General features: G+C 37.7%; 1 protein-coding gene across 8 annotated transcripts in view; it reads right to left on the bottom strand.

Moving 5' to 3' along the window:
- ALS2 (alsin Rho guanine nucleotide exchange factor ALS2) overlaps positions 1 to 14,427 on the bottom strand; it is a 224,019-nt gene that overhangs the window by 19,518 nt on the left and 190,074 nt on the right. For all 8 annotated transcript variants that reach the window (XM_083842224.1, XM_083842222.1, XM_083842219.1 and 5 more), the window contains 10 exons: positions 14,077 to 14,231; positions 11,562 to 12,481; positions 9,887 to 10,247; positions 8,858 to 9,026; positions 8,328 to 8,424; positions 7,839 to 7,916; positions 6,721 to 6,897; positions 4,971 to 5,142; positions 4,547 to 4,727; positions 2,343 to 2,408 (listed from right to left, as the gene is read on the bottom strand). In XM_083842224.1, the coding sequence (XP_083698350.1) occupies positions 2,343 to 2,408; positions 4,547 to 4,727; positions 4,971 to 5,142; positions 6,721 to 6,897; positions 7,839 to 7,916; positions 8,328 to 8,424; positions 8,858 to 9,026; positions 9,887 to 10,247; positions 11,562 to 12,481; positions 14,077 to 14,231 (2,376 nt within the window). The remainder of the gene's footprint in view (positions 1 to 2,342; positions 2,409 to 4,546; positions 4,728 to 4,970; positions 5,143 to 6,720; positions 6,898 to 7,838; positions 7,917 to 8,327; positions 8,425 to 8,857; positions 9,027 to 9,886; positions 10,248 to 11,561; positions 12,482 to 14,076; positions 14,232 to 14,427) is intronic.

Raw genomic sequence — 14,427 nt, 5'->3', positions numbered from 1 at the left:
TTCCCAATTTAGTTTAAGGAAATAATGAAATATAATCATGTAGCTTCCTACCAACTGCAGCACAGGACTTAACTTCTACTCTCACAAGCTCCGTCATTACACTGGTTGAAGAAAGCTGACTAAGTTGCCCCACTTGGAGAGTAACTAATTGCCTTTTTCTCTTTTGACACTTGATCAGTAAAACAGCTAAAACAGGTGGAATGACTTCCCCATTACCACTAAAGTAGTGAGTTTCTAGAACTGTTGACTCATACAAGAGGGCCTGAATGAATTTTAACTTTGTTCCAGTGCACTTTCCTAGATATATCCAGATAATCTCTTCCCCACCCGTTGTTCAAGGAAACTGACCAGTTTTTCCCCTAACTAGAAAAATTACATCCTACCTCAAAGAAAGGCAGGAAATCTGTTCAATCCTCAGTCTGATTTCCAAGAGGGAGAACTAATCTAGTTCAGAGAAGAAGAGGGAAATGATTCTGAAGACAATGCATTAGTACACAAAACCAGGATTTCTTCATTAAAATTAAAACAAACCTACTTTTCCCTCTCCTTCACCACATCTGTGTGCACACGTGCTAGCACATGACATATCTGCATTAATACACATCCAGCTGGGAAGCATTTAAACCACAAGCTCCAAGAATCAGATAAGACTGAGAAAGCAAGTCCCAGGGACAAAGAACCAGATCAGAGAATTGCACGGCAGGGTCCCTAAGAATTGTACACAAGTAACTCGATGCATGAAATGGCACTTTCTAATGTACCTTGTCTCAGTCTGTGAACGATATTTGAGAACTCTCTTGTTCAACAAGCATTAAGGAGAAATTTCTTCTTTAGAGAGAAGACCGTTTCTTAGTTGTAAATTTAAACCAAGTTAACCGCTTGGATAGCTTGCATTTTTGAAGTGCTTTGAGATCCTTACATGGAGGTCCCTCCACAGAAAAGTGTCAAATAACAGATTCATAACATTTAGTATATATATGCTTATACACATCTATATAATATGTATATATACAAATAACTTCCTATTGAAGCTAGCCAACACTTTTCTTTTTTTAATTGGGGCTACTCCTAACATGTTCATATTGTGGAATATCCATAAAAGGCTGACAACATTAGCCATTGATTGAGACAGTATTCCTTTGGAAAAAAGAAAAATCATTGAAGATATACTTGACTTCCCTTTGCAAGTTACAGGACAAAACTTCTAAGACATCTCCTCCCTGAAAGTTTCAGAATCTGAAAAAATATTAATCTCCTAATGAGACCCCAGTTGCAGTAGAAGCTGTGATACTAACAGTGACATCTGATGCAAAGAATTCGATATACTAATTTCAGGATCCAGAACTTTGCAGCGGTAATTATAAATATGCTTGATCTCTGATTTCTTGCAGTTCGCCCTAAGTATCTTGTCTAACGTGGAAAGGTTCTGAAAGTCTCTGCAGTGGGATTTTGTATTTAATCACTGGCACTGGTCCTCAGGTGCAGACGATTCCTTGTACTAGATACCCTGATATTTCAAAGAACTTCCAATACCCTTGCTTATGCTACATACAAAGTGCTCCATAAACAGCTGTAATAGAATCGCACCCAGATGAGAGACTTCAGCAAGGAATGAAAGCTGGTAACTCCTCTGACATTAGTTAAAAAACTTGCACTGCAACAGTTTCTTCACAGCACTAGAGTGAAAACATACAGTATCATTACTCTCCTAGGCAAAAATACTATTTGAGAAAAGGCTCTACTCTTAGATCTAAAAGCATAATTCCTTACTCACACTTAAGAACACGTATACATAAACAAAAGCATCCCTGAGAGGCACAGAAGATATATGTGCAGAGATGTTATTTTTGCATCATTTCTGAGAGCTTCCACAAACTTAAAGAATTCAAACTAAACTGAATTTACAGTAACTACTCTCACTAATTCTTACAGAAGTGTGCTATTCTGTATTTTGTGGACAGCAGGATTTGAAAGAAGAAAATACTGACAAACACTGAATAGATGATAAAAAAATTAACCTCAAGACTAAGCTTTTCAAGAATTATCTGAAACCTATTTAGGCCTCTTTCAATGAATTTACAATCTTTTTTTTTTTCCTTCCTCACTCCACACATTCAAGATAAAGCAATTGAACTGATTCAGCAGTATTTTAATCCAAATCGTAATCGCAGTTGAGGGCAATCGATATTTTTCTTCATCTGATAGAAAATGAGTCAGTATGTTTAAGTATGCTGAGGCCAAGTCACTGCACACTCATTACTATATCCATACACACACTTCTTTAAAACACATTTCTTCACTAGTTGATCAAAAACTCCAGATAATGGTAAAGGTCTGCTTACATTGCTGGCTTTGCAAGGAGTGTAAATCCTCCCATTACCAGGAAATTTGTTACTGAAGTACAATACCTAAAATGGTAAAGAAAAAGAATGTTCTTAGTTCAAAATTGATGCTTTCCTGAAAATAGCAACTGGTGTAAATTCCAACAGCATACCAATAAGATCTGTAATTAACTACTGTACAAGTAATCAAAATCATCATACAATGGCTTGGGTTGGAAGCGACCTTAAAGATTACTTAGCTCCAAACACCCTGCCATCGGCAGGGACACCTCCCAGTAAACCAGGTTGCCCAAGGCCCCGTCCAACCTGGCCTTGAACACCTCCAGGGATGGGGCATCCACAGCTTTTCTGGGCAACCTGTTTAAGCATCTCACAGCTCTTCAAATAAGTAATTTTCTCCTAACATCTCATCTAAAGCTCCCCTCTTTTGGCTTAAAACTATTCTCCTTTGTTCCTCCAAGGTCTAATATCTGGGTATTTCTCAAGTATTTACTGTTACCAGAACAGTGAGTATTCACTTTCCATATGGAGGATAGGCATTATTATTCTTGCTGGTGCTATAACACTGCTGTTGCCATTAGCACAACACATGAGAATTTAGATGGAACAGAAACTTGAATTTGTTTGTTTTCCCAAGATTTGGGCATGTACAGAATAGGCCATCTGTTCCAATAGTTTCATACTGCTAACTTCTAATTATATTAAAGATAGGAATTTCTTCATCCTGCTATTCACCATTCTCTCTTTCACTTCTCCTCTACCAAAAAAGAAAATTATTTAAAAATTTGGACCGTTTGGACACGGTTCTGTGCAACCTGCTTTAGATGGCCCTGCTTGAGTAGCGGGGTGGACCAGAAGACCTCCACAGTCTTTTCTTCCTTTCTTCCTTCCCTTTTAAAAACACCATTCAGCCAAGGGCAAAGATCTCAGTTTAACTCAATTAACAGATAATACTTATGCGGCTTGATAGGTCTTTGGAAGATGCTCAAGATGCTACACTGAGGAGCATGCAGATGTTTGATACTGTACACAGGAAAAATGTTTAACATACTAAGAAAACAAAGGAGAATAGCAGAAGGCAGGAAATACCAAAGAACTAGACATTTTAATACCAAAGATACTAGAATTAGACATTTCAGCCTTTGACAGTGAGGAAAGAGAAATTAAGAAATCCTACTAATCTGAGTAATAATGAGAACCAGTTCTAGGTATCCAGGTGAAAAGAAAAACTGAAGTCAGAGCATGGAAAAAATACATGATCACAATTATGAACAAATGATTTGATCAACAGAGACGAAAACTTCTTTCAGGGTAATATGACAAAAGTTTATCACTGATCCAATAAAAGCGATAACGTGTTAAAATAAAAGTGCAACTATCTGCACATTCCAAATGCTACTGCATAACGAGCAAAGCTTATGAGTTTATGATTGTGACATTTTGCTCCCTTAGGGGTTTTTGGTTATCTAGTAAGTAAAACTACATTCAAATAGGACATTTTTAGATTCTTCCCTCTGTTAAACCGGTATTTTTCAAAAAGCCTGTAAATATGAAGTATGAGATTTCTGCTAGATTTGGATGAAGTTAGCTAGCAGCTACTGAAGTTACTGTGGAGAAAAACAGCAAATATTCTAACAGTCTTCCTCTGCCTGAGGAATTAAGCTATTAAAATAATAACCAGGATACTCCGGACTGAAGTTTAAGCACTAATGCAGCTGTCTTCTAGGTGAAAGGTGTGATACTAGCTATTTAGCAGATACCAGCACAGAGTTGTTCTTCTGGGAACAATTTTTTAGTTAATGACTTTTGAAAAGACATTTTGTAACCACAGTAAATCCCCAAAGGTATTTTTACTTAGTGACCTACCAATAGCAACTCTATTACATTATATTACAAGATCCTCAACTAAAGTAACAAACATCTCAATCTTTACATTTATATGCAGCAATCAAAGAAATGTTTTTACAGAATTTTACATTAGGAAGTCTGAAACTGTCCAGCATGTTCCACTGGCAAAGAGTTCATATAGCTTAACTACAAAATTAGTCTGTGTAAAACTCTGCATACATTTTAAATTGCAAGAATGTAACTTGCATGATAGTTTATGTAGCTTTCCTTATGATCTACTTTCTCCTAATTCAGGGCTTGCTGTAGTCAGTAGCTTAAGCCTGCAGACACTCAAGATGAGAAAGTTGGATACTTGCTCTGTGTAACTATCCAAAAACAGACTTGAATGCTTCAGGATGGCCAAACTCCTGGCTTCTTTTACTCCATGAAGAAAGCTACTTAAAGAAGCTCCATGTTGACCGATGAGATAGCATAGCTTGCTGAACCTGCTTGCCATTTCCTGCAACAACTGGATTGTATTTGCATTGCCCAAATTATCTGTAACAGACCAGACAGTGATTTAGCTTACTTTACCAAAGAATTGCACCCATTAATAAAACAGAATTACCCCAGTGAGTTGTTTGGATGTTTTACTGGCCATTTCAATTTAATGATTTTAGACTACAAGGAAAAAGATCTTGGCTTTAACTTAAAAATAGCCAATGACTTAAATCTCTTACAAAGTTGATTATAGAACATAGGGGAAATAATATCAAATAAAATATTAAAATAAGTTCTTACCTAAACCTAGAAGAGGTCTAAGAACCTGAGATTTGATCTCACTTAGTCTGAAATAAAACCTCCTCTCTGTAGAAGCCAACTCATGCAAACTGGCAATATATCCCATTATGTTTTTGTCTACCAAGACCAAACAGTTGTCACCACCAGCTATCACATTGCTTATGTAACCTATCTGAAAAACAAACAAACAAACGAACAGCTTAAAATTTGAAAGAAAAAATAGTAAAGATTAGGATCATACAGAATAAAAGATATCTTCATTTGTGCCAAGTGTCACTGTAGGTTGTTAATACTTAACATCAAGCACTCCATTCAATGTTGGGTTAATACAAGATTAATAAAGTAGGAAAAACATTTAGAGTCAATGCTGTTTGTTATGTTAGTACCGACATTCTGAAAAACAAAGACCGTCTTGTAAGGCAACTCAAACAATCATTGTTTGTTCAAGTGGAAGTCTAGTCACTTAGAAAAGAAAGCTGTGTCATCAATGTTGTCATCAACATAATATCACATCACCTATTTTTCCTTTAATTAGGAAGGAAGATTAACAAGTGTTTATTACACCATCTGCACTCTGAAATACAGTCCTTTCTCAATGTGGAATATGTCGGTTTATTAGTAAGAGCAATATTACAGCATTAATAAACTGGACTAATACCAATACCTACACTAATACCACTTGTAGCTCACAGCTGTTGGAAACAGAATTCTTCTCTGAAGTCAGCATGAGTGCGTCTAATGCACTGTGGCTCCTCACTAATTCTAGTTCAGATGCAACACCATAAGGTTATTCAGATCTAGAGGATCCCTCAGAAACACTGAACCATGAGTGTTCAACAAGCAATCCATAGGCCAATTTTGATATGCAAGAGCCAACTAGACAATATACTAGAACTGTTTAACAACAGTCTTACAAGAAGGAATAAAAGTGTGTGTGCATGCATGCACATATGCATGGAGCCAGTATATAAATCCCCATCCTCCTCAAAACCCCTCTCCAATTGCTATTCTGCTAGACACAGGGAAGTAGAAATGAGACCCAGAACAGCTGAGACAAAAGAGCTGCTTTCTACCCAAACTATCTCCTTTTGCTACCTTAAACTCGAGGTGGTCTGAATCATACAAAGAGACTAGAAGAAGACACCCAGACTTCACACTCCCTCACCCCAAGCCAACTTCTCAATAGCTACAGTAAGATTCAGCTTAATGATGGAAACTGCACAGAATCACCCCCGCTCTCCCATAAACATTTTAGTGCCTTTGCTCAGTTTCCCCTTTACACCCATGATAAAGGCTGACACTGGGGAAGCAGAATGTACAGAACTCAGAGGTACCTTCTGCCCGCTCACAAACAAAATGCATAGGAAGCAGAGTGGAATAGAGCACACAGTGCCTCCAATCACTTAAACAACAGGAAAATGAAGAGCAATAGGACCATAGAATAAACACATGAAGACAGTGGTGAAAACTGAGCACGATATGAGGGTGCACTTCTGCAACATGCACACACAGCAGGAAATGAATTAGACACCCCAGAAACACCACCTCACTTCCCAAGCACAGGGAAAGATGAGGGAACATAACAATACTAATTAAGACTCCTCTGTCTCCATGAGCTGCGCTCCTGATTTGACTGCTAGGAATCAGTCACCTTACTTGACACCCATAAAGCTAGCTGAACAACCAGCACTGAGCTATTTCCAAAAAACATCAGTATGCATTGCACTAACTTAAAGGAAATACAACTCACCTTACTACAAGAGAGTAACAAAACTGGACTCTTAGTAGAGTTATTTTCAGACAAATTATTTTCAGTTGTTGTCTCTTGGCCACTGTAATATAATCCAGGTTGGAAGTCTTCCTCATCTGCTAAGAAGAGAGAATAATCTGGTCCTGCTGCTGTAGTCCAAACACCATCACCACACACCTGAAGTTCATGAGGAAGAAAACATTAAAAAGTCACCACTTGAAACTGGAAGATGCTGGAAGAAGAGGAGACTACCTAAAGCTTCTAGACACAGATACACAAGAAATACACCCGACAACAAGCAAATGTGTTAAAGTAGCTGGTAATTTTTCAACAATGTCTTGTCACAAATACATTTCCTGTACTCCACTGAAAGTGATCTCCTTCCAGTTTTCTTTCTAATGGCTAATTTTTTGCCTTTAAATTATAAGCCAGTTTTATTTTTAAGTAGGCATCAGGTAAATTTGATGAAAGTAAGGACATTGTACTTTCCTCTTCATTTGGCTGGGATATTGATAAATTTCAGAGACTGTTAACATCCTGTACCTTAATTTGTATAACACCCAACCAGGAAAACTGCAGATAGTTTTTCATTAAGACAGGTAAGCACCAGGAATTCACTGTCAGTCTGGTCTAACCCAGAATTCATTATGTGACTATTCCCTCAATGCGATGAGAAGTTCAAAACAGACCGAAAACCCCACTACTAGACAAGCAATATTTAACCAACAGCTCTAGAACTACGGTAGCAACAAATATGGTCATAGCCTAGCAAAATTTGAAAAGCCAGAAGCAATTGTTTAGAATAAAAACAGAACAGAAGAATTTCAGTATTTCAACAACTGTATCAGAGAAGCCAAGAATAAGGCAGAAGTGACACTTGGTAAGAAGATAAAAGCAGTTACATTTCTCAGTTTTAGAACTTCAACGTGGTCAAAAACAGTAGAGGTCTATATAGAGGATTTCTTGGTTAGATTATTCACAAGCTCATTTAAGGAGCATAGTCACAATATAAGCCAAACACATCCGTCAATAAAGTCAGTTTTTAGAAATTATTTGGCACTCACTTGTATAGGAAGAGGACCTAAACTAAAAGAAGAAAAACACAGAAAACAAAATACCTTTGCAAGACGAGGGACTGTTGTTGGGGAGTTTAAGTGACCAAGCTGACCAGAGCTATTACTGCCCCATGAATATACCTGTAAGAAACATAGCTAACATCAACGTTTAACAGTTTATATACATAGAGGAATACTGAATTGTATTAGTACAACGCTTCAAGTGCGCAAACACAAGTCAAAGGTGTAAGACGTAGGTGCCAAGAAGCACTTCTCTAATTTCTAGCATATTCCTGAATTTGAGAAGGTAATTTGAGAATAGAAATGGATATGCATCAGGTCATTAAAAACTTCAAATATAATGCTAATGGACCATGCAGAACTTTCTAATATAACTTTTTAATACAATTAGAATGCCATTACGCACACTATTTCCATTGTCTCCTCCCACAAACACAAAACAAAGTTTAGAAGTCAAATAAACACAAAGCTAGGAAACAGTCAACATGACAATTATGTCATAGATAAGCAATAAATGACAATCACTTGTACCTGGGATTTGGCAGTGAGTGCTAAGGAATGATGGCCACCAGCAGAGAGATGAATCACTTCTTTACCATCGAGACTTTTCACACACAGTGGCTGAAGCCTGACAATTTCCAGAACACATAAAGAAGAGATTAACAAAAAAATCAGAGGTATTGTCGATGTGCAAATAGATATCAAGGTTCTTTTGTTCCCCCCCCATCCTCTCCATAAAGAACAGTAGAAAAAACAAACATACGCATGGAGTCTTTTGGTAATAAACTAGCTTAGTCAAAAAGGCCAAGAAGGACAAAAGTGGATGCTGAACCTCACCCCAGTTTGGACAAGACGAGTCAAAATATCACCGAATTTCCTAGTAATTACAAGGGAGAAATTCCAACTGATGTTTAGTAACAATACAGCATAAGACATTTTGCTTGGAAGACCTTAGGTCAGAACACCTCAAAGAACAAGAGCAATGCAAGGCTGTTGACCAAATCTGAGGAGACATAATCTGACATACTGAATAAAGAAACATTTATCAAAAACCATCTCACCTTGGCAGAACATCACCATGTCCTAGCTGTCCATCCTTCCCCTTTCCCCAGCTCCACACCTCTGTTCTTAGAGATGGTAAAAGAGCATCTGCCTCACCACTGTAAGTTGGAGTCAGAGCTACAGTCCTCATTTTTGCCCGTCCTACTTTCCGTAAGAGCCTAGGAGAAACTGAAAACATGCCAAGAGAAAAAAAATCACCATTTTAGATAAATACATCACTTACACAGACTACACGTTACACGGTATCATTCAAAATAATTTATCAAGGCTTCTTTAAGAGGCCTTAAGATTGAGAACAGTGACTGATGCGCAAGAAGATAGCTTACTGACACACATTGTGTGTGCACTAAAAGTAGACAGATTCCAAGTAATTTTTTTTTACCAGTTATTGAAGAATAACAGACATATGAGAACTATGCAGTTACACTAAATAAACCAAAACTATATATAAAATAAGTATATTCTGAAATAAGATATATATTTGCAGTGAACATAAGTATTCCAATTCCTAAAGTCTCCCCTCGTATCTAAGACCAATATAGAACAAAGCCACGTAACCACACATTCAGAGCAATTAACACCACTAAAATTGGTGATGGAAGAAGGTCACCAGCTTTGAGGTCTGGCAAGAAAAACTGGAATATTTCTAGTGCCCTGACTCAAAACCAACTCAGTGCTGCAGGACTTAGAGGCCACAGATATTTCATCTGCTATATGATCTCTATAGAAGATAGTTAGCAGTCGCTTTGCTAGAAAATACCCAGACTACCAAGATGGGCCCACTTTACCTTACCTTAATAACGAGTAACATTCCTAAGCCCACCAAGCTTTTGATTTTATTAACACGCAGTAGTAGCTAGTCTTTACTCCTCCAGCCATCTTCAACTCTTAAAATAATAATTAATTCATAAAAACCTCTACCTTTATATTCAATAAATGCAGTATTTTCAGTTATAACCATCCACAAATATTGTAGCTTTTCAAGTCCTTTGTGTTTTTTGTTGTTGTTTGTTTGTTTTTTTAAATACCTTGTGACAAGAGGCCAGGTAGGGAAAGTCTTCGACTCCCTCCTTCAGACTCTTCCTCTCTAATGTCTACTAAACTGGAACTCTTCTTCCCTTGCATGGATTCCAGTCTGACCTGCTCTTCTCGACTGTCTTTCAGAGCTTCAGGCCCTGGGGAACCGCTGCCAGACTGTGATCCTGAATCATTTGAAGGCGTGCCATAAAAGTTCATTACTTTCTTCAGAGACAAGGCTCCAGCTTCATATGTAGCAGCTACTCTCACACCAACCGCTGATGCGCACGAGGCCACCAAGCTGTTTAAGGCAGATGTGCTTGCACCTGGAGGGCCAGGGATACAAGCACTAACTTGTTCTTCCTGAGAAGGCTAAAACCAAAGAAAAAGGTAAAAATATCATACCAGATAGCATGTAACAGTGGGACAACGATAGACACATTCATTAATCAAACTACTATTCCTGAAACCGTGTGAGGGGAAACCATTTTAGAGGCATTCCATAAACAAGGAGTTAAGAAAGAGCGTGAAACTACTTGTTTCAGTCACTTCCTAATGGTAGGAACAGCTGCATGATCCCAAAGAGCTCACAACTGCTAGAATGCATTTCTGTTAGCAAAAGTAAGGAAAGCCATGTCCAGATGGTGTTTATTTCTCTGAAATTAATTTATAGTATTTTGTTTTTAATACTTATTTTAGTAAGCAGTGGCAATAACAAAAAGGCAACTATGTATTAGCTGCTGGTAAATTGTGAAATTTACTCCCTAGAACCACTGTGAAAAGTTTCTCACTCTAATTGTAAAATGCATTAAAGAAATTGATATACACTCAACATCTGAAATAACAAGAAACTTACAGAATTGTGCATATTTGGCCACGGGGACAAAGTTACCAAAGTTACCTAAGTTACCTTTACAATAAATCATCCAATACTTGTGTAGGTACTGTCAGACTGCACCACAAAGTTTTGGATTATATTTTAATCTAATAACCTCTGGGTTATATTTTTTCATTCTTTTTTTTTTTTTTTCACAATAGTATAAATCATAGTATTTTGGAAGGGAGCTGGGAACAGCGTTCATTGAATCTTCACGTCAAACATCTGCTGCAGCTCAATAAGAAGTTTTTAATTTACTGTTCTGCTACAGCATCAAAACATTAGTGTTGAACTATTTTCTGCATCACACATAATAGTAATATATAAGTATTTCCCATCCCTGTTTATACAGTTATGCCACCCTTAAATGATTAACATTAGAACCCTTTCATTCAATACTTTAACACTGAGAAATCAGATTTGCGAAGAACTCGTTCCATGTACAGAAAAGAAAGTTTTACCTTAAAGTCAAATTTGTCAAGCCTCACACAAATGGGAAACCCATACAACACAAAAGGGCTAGAGAAAAGAATGGGAAATAGGCTTACTTGGCTTTGGTACTGTGGACCAGAAAGAAATGAGACTACAGTATTGTCACAGATGCTTACATTGAAGGCTTACAACTCAACAAAAAATCTCTTCCACTACAAAGAAGAGAGCCATCCTAGAAAAGAAACACTTTGAAACTATAGGAATGTCACAGCTACATTAAACTAACAGAATATTTCGTTTGTGAAAAGAGTAACATCAAGCATAACATAATACAGTGTGATTTGTAGCATGTTAAGAGCAAGTTACTAGCTACCAACCTGCTCCAATTCTGTGCAAGTTTTCTTCCCCAGGGTCTCATTTAATGTGTGATCTGATAAACTGATTAAATATTCTTTCACTTCTTTTTTGTCAGGGAACAGAATATTTCCAGGACTAGAAATTCCACTATCTTCCTGCCCATCGCTGCTGGAAAGCACACTTGCTCCATCAGATTCTAAAGCAACAAGCCTGTGTTCTTCCACAAGTGGTTTCTGACAGTCTTCACTCTGGCTACTTGTTACACTTTTTCCTTCCAGGGTCTCCAAAGAAGGACAGAAGACGTGGTTTTCTGGTTGGTTATCAGCCAGTGCTACACCCAGTGGGCAACAGTGACTATCTGAAATGATTACATGATCTTCCTTGTCTGTCATGGTAATGAGGAGTTGACTGCAATGATTGCACCGCTCTGGAATAGGCTTCATTTCCTGCACAGGGAGGCATTGTACCAGAGCCAGGCTGTGGTAGGCTCCACAAGCAATCTGGAGCACAACACGTCCTGCCAGGTGTTCTACCTTCTGTGGCTTTGTCACTGGGAAAGTTGTTGTTATGAGACCTAGCTGGCAGCCGCTCCCCCAAGCCCATATCTCTCTGCTTAGTGATAGTGCCAGTGTGTGCTCTTCTCCACATGCCAGCTGCAAAATCCTTACTGACAGCAGAGGACTGGTTTCAGAATCAGAAATACTGATGGGTTGTGGTTCTGGCACATACAGTTGATTAGCAATTGCACACTGACCAGCAGAATTGTTCCCCCACATGTACACCACGCCACCTTCTGTCACGGCTCCGTTATGGAAGCTGCCAGCTGCCACGGTAATAACATGCTGCCCAAGCAAAGCTTTTTCTAAAATGGGACTATTAGCACACAACTCCTCTGGTCCTGATCTCCAGGGTAGCTTTCCGAAACTGTAAACTTCTCCACCTATTAAAAAAGGGGAAAAAAGAGCATGATTTTAATGAAGTTAAACCAATAGAACAACTTGAAAAGAGTTTCTGATAAAAATCAGATTTTAGCTTAATCCTTGCTCAGCAAAATTATGGCTATTGATACAGGAAAACTGACAGCAGAAGCAGCAGTAGCAGGGACCTAAGTTCTATACCAATGTTAACATCACCCTTTGCATATGTGTGCACTGTTAAACCAATACTTTACTGTTAAAAATTCTACTACGCTCAAACATATTTATTCTGTTTTAAGAAATGACAAATTCACAGTAAATACACAGATGAACAAAGGCAATTTTTTTTACCAATGCAAACTGCTCAGAGAAAACAGTATTGTTAACAGAAACTACAGAAGAAAAATATTAGGAGTACATAATACACTGTTTCTTAAAGGTCACATTCTTCATGGGCAGTAAAAGTCAACTTGGGTTGCAATATGCAACTTCAATTTATACTTCAGTCTTTCAAGTTCTCCCTGCTATGTACTCTATACAGACAGCCATTCTTGAAGACCATAACACAGAGAACTTCTCTCTACATACCGACATCTAGTATCACTAAATTGTACTGTCTGCCACCCTACAGTGAAGCAGGATCAACCTATCAGGTGGAAAGGGGAGGGATGAGGTTGAGGCACACACCACTGGTTTGGTGTTGTACTGCAGCCTCTCCAATATTTCATTATTTTTACCTGAAAAGGTCACAGCAATGCCAATTCAAGAAAGGCAGAAATCTATTTTAAAGATGAACAGTTGTCTTCACAGCAAGAGAAAAATGGCAAATCATATCCACAAACAACATCACTCATAAGGCAACATGCAGGCAGTCCTTTTAATTACAAAAGAAACATTTCAAAGAAACAGTGGAGATCTTTCACAATTCTGGTAGGTAAGAGATGCTTATAGCAGGCTCACTGACAAACTGGTAACCAATACAATCTTTTTCTGAAGCCCAGTTTCATTCAACAGTTTAAATTCTCTTTCTTTCAAAAAGTTCAGAAGGGAAAAAAATTAAAGAAGCAACTTCCAGTTAATTCTTTACCACTGCAGACCTGTTGATCAGCGCAAGTAAGGGCCAAGCTACACAAACACTTAAACGTACTGTATTTAAACTTTTTTTTTTTTAAGACTGCTCACAAACTAGATTCACCCTAATGCATCTGCTAGATACATGTTTTTATCGGAAGTACACAGAAAAACAAGGCTCTTACACATCAATAGAACTTCTTGCTGTACTGTCTTTTTGGCAGAAAAGACACCATACAAATACCATTTTGAGTTAAGGCGGTTCGAACTACATTACCATCTTCAAATGGGAAATCCAGAGCCATTTTTAAAAGTGGAAAAAAGAAAAAAAAGAGTATGAAAGAAAACTGTGCATCTAAGCTTTATTCCAACACAGTTTTAAGAGCCTTGTAACTATGAAGGAAATACTGACATTAAAAATCTAAGCATTCAAAAGTTGTGCGTGAGACTTACAAATATAATCAAAGAAACATTCTCAAAGACAGACTAGCAATAATTAAAGTTAGTTGTTATTGCTGCAGATCTTTAAAATCAACATGTTTATTACCTTCCGTTAGAAGCAAGCCATGATTTGTACCAAGGGATGCCTGTAGTACAGTCTTTCCACTGAGACCCAAAAGCCTTTCTGGAGTTATAGAGCAGGAACCAGCCTTCCAAACATAGACCAGGCCTCTCTCTTTGGCTCCTTCTGCCTCTTCTGAGCTACAAAAATAATGGAGGAAACAGAATCAGCTTGAAGTTTTCTGTGATACTGCAAGATGTAGTTTGCTTTTTGCACACGTAGGAAAGACTTAGAAGTTCAGCTGTTAGTTTTAATTTCAGGAAGTTAACAGATTTACAGTTTGGTAATCTTAAATTAAGTGTTATTAAAAGTAACAACAAAAATCATCTGTTAGAA

This window comes from Anser anser, assembly GCF_964211835.1.
Source record: "Anser anser genome assembly, chromosome: 6".
NCBI classification, from domain to species: Eukaryota; Metazoa; Chordata; class Aves; order Anseriformes; family Anatidae; genus Anser; species Anser anser.
This window is presented reverse-complemented; position numbering and strand designations above follow the sequence as displayed.